The sequence below is a fragment of the Enoplosus armatus genome, chromosome 9 (genome assembly GCF_043641665.1).
Source record: "Enoplosus armatus isolate fEnoArm2 chromosome 9, fEnoArm2.hap1, whole genome shotgun sequence".
NCBI classification, from domain to species: domain Eukaryota; kingdom Metazoa; phylum Chordata; class Actinopteri; order Centrarchiformes; family Enoplosidae; genus Enoplosus; species Enoplosus armatus.
The window spans coordinates 266,723-272,500 of NC_092188.1; the positions used below are offsets into that span (position 1 = coordinate 266,723).

General features: G+C 47.6%; 1 protein-coding gene across 1 annotated transcript in view; it reads right to left on the reverse strand.

Moving 5' to 3' along the window:
- Positions 1-473: 473 nt before the first annotated feature.
- The window catches only part of LOC139290030 (immunoglobulin superfamily DCC subclass member 3-like), a 20,605-nt gene continuing 15,300 nt past the window's right edge, over positions 474-5,778 (reverse strand). The window contains exons 9-15 of the mRNA XM_070911719.1: positions 4,727-4,977; positions 4,123-4,287; positions 3,785-3,973; positions 3,349-3,456; positions 3,142-3,265; positions 1,065-1,164; positions 474-554 (exon numbers count right to left, since the gene is read on the reverse strand). Coding sequence (XP_070767820.1) covers positions 474-554; positions 1,065-1,164; positions 3,142-3,265; positions 3,349-3,456; positions 3,785-3,973; positions 4,123-4,287; positions 4,727-4,977 — 1,018 coding nt within the window. The remainder of the gene's footprint in view (positions 555-1,064; positions 1,165-3,141; positions 3,266-3,348; positions 3,457-3,784; positions 3,974-4,122; positions 4,288-4,726; positions 4,978-5,778) is intronic.

Below are 5,778 nucleotides of genomic sequence, written 5' to 3' on the forward strand. Positions count from 1 at the left end.
GAAGAAAAAAGGTTTTGGTTTCAACAGGAAGCATCCAGGACGTCAGCATCTGTTACCACACGGGAACCAGCCGGAGTCATGTGATCAACGGCTTCTAGTTAAACAAATGTTTGTTTTAAAGATCGAATCAGCTTTGGTTTCAGTCTGAAGACGAAACCATCATGAATTGTATTCAAAGCTTGTGGACATCTGTGAAGTATTTCATGTTTTTTTGTTCCCCTGTGTTTTCAGATGCTCTCTGGATGATCCTCAGACAGACTTAATCATCTCAAAGATAAACTCTCAGTCATTCATAAAGGCTGAAGTGGCTGTAAGGCTGTCAGGAGGAGAGGAGGCGACCAGAGGCTGGAGGAGGAGGAGGAGGAGGAGGAGGAGGAGGACCAGGACAAGGACCAGGACCAGGACCAGGACGAGGAAGAGGACGAGGAGGAGGAGGACGAGGAGGAGGAGGAGAACGAGGTATGGGTGGTGTTTTATCCGGTGCCTGTGCCAGGCTGGACAGGTGGAGTTGGTTCAACCATGACCATCACTGGAGAAGGGGCAGAGTCACATGTCTGTGGGCGGAGCAAACAGGAACACTGTTAGATGATAATACAACCCTGACACACACAGATGTGATGATGTCATGTGTCCTCCGTAAACTACCAAAATAAGAGCCCTGTTGGATGGACATTTTCCTGTAACGCAGTGTCATCAATGAAAACTGTCATAACAAGTATTCGTTTTGTTTTCCACAACAAAAACAAGAAATCCTGCGAGAGAACCCAACTTGAATCTGGCACTAAACTCCACATGACATAAACACTTCATATCAAACACACCCTTTTGATTCTGATTGGTGTGAGTCAGCATTCATCACCCCCCCCTCGAAGTTGAACATGTGAATGTGTAAGATGTGTTGAACTTCTGTTCAAACACTGTTTTTATCGACCCTGTGTGCAAACTATGACAGGTAAACAATACCTGTAACTATGGTAACTAGACACATCCAAGATGGCGACAGCTGCAGCCTCAGAATGAATAGACGTAAGAGTTAAAAATGCACTAATGTGTGTGTGTGTTACCTGGCTCAGCTCGATGCTCTCAGGTGTGTGACCTTTTGGACCTCTGACACCATTCAGAGTGGGCGGAGTCTCCCAGCTGGCTGCCTTCCTGCAGAAGAGACTGAACACAGAACAGAGTGAGGATGATGATGGTGATGATGGTGGTGGTGATGATGATGATGATGATGATGATGATGGTGATGATGATGATAGTGATGATGATGATGATGATGATGATGATGTTGTTGATGATGATGATGATGATGATGATGATAGTGATGTTGATGATGATGATGATGATGGTGGTGATGATGATGATGAGATGATGATGATGATGATGATGGTGGTGGTGATTATGTTGATGATGGTGATGATGATAGTGATGATGATGATGATGATGTTGATGATGGTGATGATGATGATGATGGTGGTGGTGATGATGATCATGATGATGATGATGGTGGTGGTGATGTTGATGATGTTGATGATGGTGGTGATGACGACAATGATGATGAGATGATAATGATGGTGGTGATGATCAGAATCCGAATCAGAAACTGTTTATTGCCAAGTAACATACATTACAAGGAATTTGATGTGGTCTGAAGGTGCTATTGTTTTGATAACAAATAAGTAGAATATAAAAGCTAAAATAAGAATAAGAATAAAAATAAAAATAAGATAAGATAAATAACAAACAGTGCAGTGACCAGAATAAAGTAAAGTGTCCAGTAGGGGGTGGGTGCGTTAATGTAACGCAGGGGGGACAGGGGTGATGTATGTTAATATAACGTATAAGTAGTGTTTGTGTTCGGGGGGGGGGGGTCAATGTAAGTTCGTCAGGTTGACTGCAGAGGGGAAGAAACTGTTTTTGTGGCGGGAGGTTTTGGTCCTGATGGACCGCAGCCTCCTGCCAGAGGGGAGGGGGTCGAACAGATGGTGTCTGGGGTGGGAGGGGTCGGCAGCGATCTTCCCTGCTCTCCTCAGGGTCCTGGAGGAGTACAGGTCCTGAAGAGATGGAAGGTTGCAGCCGATCACCCTCTCTGCAGAGCGGATGATACGCTGCAGTCTGCGTCTGTCCTTGGTGGAGGCAGCAGCGTACCAGACGGTGATGGAGGAGGTGAGGATGGACTCTATGATGGCAGTGTAGAAGTGAACCAGCATTGTTTGTGGCAGGTTAAACTTCCTCAGCTGCCTCAGGAAGTACATCCTCTGTTGGGCTTTCTTGATGAGGGAGCTGATGTTCAGCTCCCACCGGAGGTCCTGGCTGATGATGGAGCCCAGGAAACGGAAGGACTCCACAGTGTCCACTGGAGAGTCACACAGGGTGATGGGGGCGGGTGGGGCTGCGCTCTTCCTAAAGTCAACAACCATCTCCACTGTCTTTGAAGCGTTAAGCTCCAGGTTGTTGTTGTTGCACCAGGTCACCAGATGGTCAATCTCCCACCTGTAGGCAGACTCATCCTCTCCAGAGATGAGTCCGATGAGGGTGGTGTCGTCCGCAAACTTCAGGAGCTTGACGGACTGGTGACTGGAGGTGCAGCTGTTGGTGTAGAGGGAGAAGAGTAGAGGAGAAAGAACGCAGCCTTGAGGGGAGCCGGTGCTGATCGTCCGCGAGTCTGAGACGTGTTTCCCCAGCTTCACGTGCTGCTTCCTGTCAGACAGGAAATCTTTGATCCTCCTGCAGGGGGGGTCAGGCACGTTCAGCTGGGAGAGCTTGTCCTGAAGAAGAGCCGGGACGATCGTGTTGAAGGCAGAGCTGAAGTCCACAAACAGGATCCTGGCATAGGATCCTGCGGAGTCCAGGTGCTGGAGGATGAAGTGTAGAGCCAGGTTGACGGCGTCGTCTACAGACCTGTTGGCTCTGTAGGCGAACTGCAGGGGGTCCAGCAGAGGGTCTGTGATGGATTTGAGGTGGGACAAAACCAGGCGTTCAAATGATTTCATGACCACAGAGGTCAGGGCGACGGGTCTGTAGTCATTTAGTCCTGTGGGCCCTGTTTTTTTGGGGACGGGGATGATGGCGGGCATGATGTTAATGGTAGTGATGATGACAATGATGATGAGATGATGATGATGATGATGATGAATGTCTTACCTGCGTCTGTAGCCCAGCAGGATGAAGAGCAGGCAGCAGAGGATGCAGGCAAGGCCGCTGTGGACGCCGACCAGCAGAGTCGATATGGAACCATCAGACTGATCACAGTTACAGCTCGGACCGGCTGATGGAGACAAGACACACCATATTAAACTGGTTCCACTGGTTTCAGAGGTCAGAGGTCAGAGGTCATGCTGAAGCTCTCACCTGCAGCAGTGTTCCCTCCCTCTGTCAGAGACACGAGGCGGCGGTTGGACGGTCCATCTCCATTTCCGTTAAACGCCACCAGCTGGATCTCATAAACCGCTGCCGGCTCTTTAATAACACAACGTGCGTAATTATAATATAAACTCCAAAATTATGTCATTGATGAGATATTACTGAGGACTCAACCTAACAGGAGCTATGGGCCTGAACCAAACAACCAGACTGCAGGTTGGACTGGTGACTAGCGGGTTAGCTAACAAGCTAACAACACAAAACCTGTAAATCTGAAGGTGACGAAGCTAGGCTAGCAGTGTCCCCCTGCTTGCAGTCTATATACTTAGCTAGGCTAACTGTTTCCCTCTTCTGCCAGTATTTGTGCTAAGCTAGGCTAACTGTTCTCAGTAAATTGTTGTACTGTTCCTTTAACTGTACTGACCCAGGTGGGAGATGGTGTGGGTGTTGATGTGTCCTGGGAAGGTCTCCTGCCCCTGGACATCTGGGTTGGAAACCCCACGGTACTCCAGTTTGAAGCCCTCCAGCTTCCCCGGCTTATTGGGCAGCTCCCAGTACACCTGCATGGCCGTCTGGTTCAGGACCTTAGTGAAGAAACTGGGAGAACTGGGAACTGTGGGACAGACAGAGACAGACTGGGGTCACATGGCGGACAAATTATTTCTAAGACTTTTTAAAGGTCATTTATTTAGAAATTGTTTAAGGTGGACAGAGGGAAGGCGTTTAAGGTGGACAGAGTGAAGGAGTTTAAGGTGGACTTACCGCCCCCCTGTGTGGTGGCGGTGATGGTGTTGGACTGCTGGCTTCCTCCCAGAGCCGAGTAAGCTTTCAGGTAAATGGAGTAGGTGGTGGCTGCTTCCAGGTTGTTGAACTCGTGTCTGAAGGTTGTCTTGCTGACAGCCTCCTGCAGCTCCGCACTGTCTGGCTCTGAGGAGGTCAGAGGTCAGACACAAGGTTGACTGATTGATTAGGATACACAGGTTTTCACTCAAAGGGATGAAGCATGTTTCCTGTGGCACCCACCCTCCAGCCAATCAGAAACAAGTATTTATCCAAACCATAAATAAAATGTTGTCTCATCTCTCCTTGTATCTCGCCATCTCGCCGAATGTAATCTCACTTTATTTAATTTTGTCTCATCTTTATCTATTCTGTAATTTTGTCCCAGATAATCTCATTTGGTGTCGTCTCATGTTTGGCCTAATTTGTTTCAGTTTGTTTTACTTTATCTAATCTCATCTCATTCTGTAATCTCATTTTATCTCATTTCCTTCTTGTTTCCTCTCGTCGACTCTCATTTCGTCTAATTTAATCTCATCACTGCTAATCTCATGTTGTCTCGTCTAATCTTGCCTCAGTGTCTTACCCCCCAGTCGTCTGATGTGCAGGACGTATCCTATAATCTGTTGGTTGACATGCTCTGTCGGCTGTTCCCAGATCAGCTGCAGGCTGTTGGAGCTGAGGACCGTGGCCTGGAGGCCGACGGGGGCCTCAGGCAGCTCGGGCCCCTGGCTGATGGCGAGGCGGGCGCTGGCCTGGTTGGTGCCAGCACTGTTCTCTGCGATGCACTGATAGATGGCCTCGTCGTCAGGGGTGATACGGGTGATGGCGAGAGTCCTGCAGGGGGAGACAGAGAGCAGCTACTCAGTCTGTGCAGGATGTGAAGGTCATGACGGATTACCAGCTCGGCTCCAGGGGCCCCAAAGGCTCCAGGTCCAGTTTGTGGTCATTTCATTGGTTTTAAATGTGTGTAAAAATCTTTTCAACCTTTTTCTTATCAATGTCCTGCAGTTAATGTCACTGAGACTCTATCAGTGCTACTCACATATATTAACATACAGTGGGGTCCAAAAGTCTGAGACCACATTGAAAATCTCACATATTTTCATGTAAACCTGGAAATAATCACAAAGTTTGAGGATTCAGAAACATTTAAAAACACAAGAAGTTATGACATGTAAAATGAAGAAGAAATATGTTGATTCTGCACTATTTTTAGGTCAGCAATCAAATTTAATCAAATTTGTGGCATTGACCAACTGAACTCCTTCGTCCAAAAGGTCAGATGTCTTTGAGTTGTGTCCTTCCATCGAAGCATTTGTTCAGATGACTCTCAGGTGGATCTGATCTCCTCATTGGAGGCTCGTTCAATGAACTCAGCTTGCAGCTGGTGTTCACCTGTTCTAAATATGGCTGCGCCTCAAGTTTCCAGCAGGTCATTGCTCACTAAGCAGCATTGTGATAGTGGGAAACATGGCATCAGAACTAAGTGAAAGTGTAAGAAGTCAAAGTGTTATTCTGAGCAAAGAGGGGCTTTCTCAGAAACACTTTGCAGAAACGGGATCAGTTGTATCCAAAGCTCGATCAGGCAGACGAACAGTGACCACACCATCAGAAGATCAATACATCAAGCTTAGT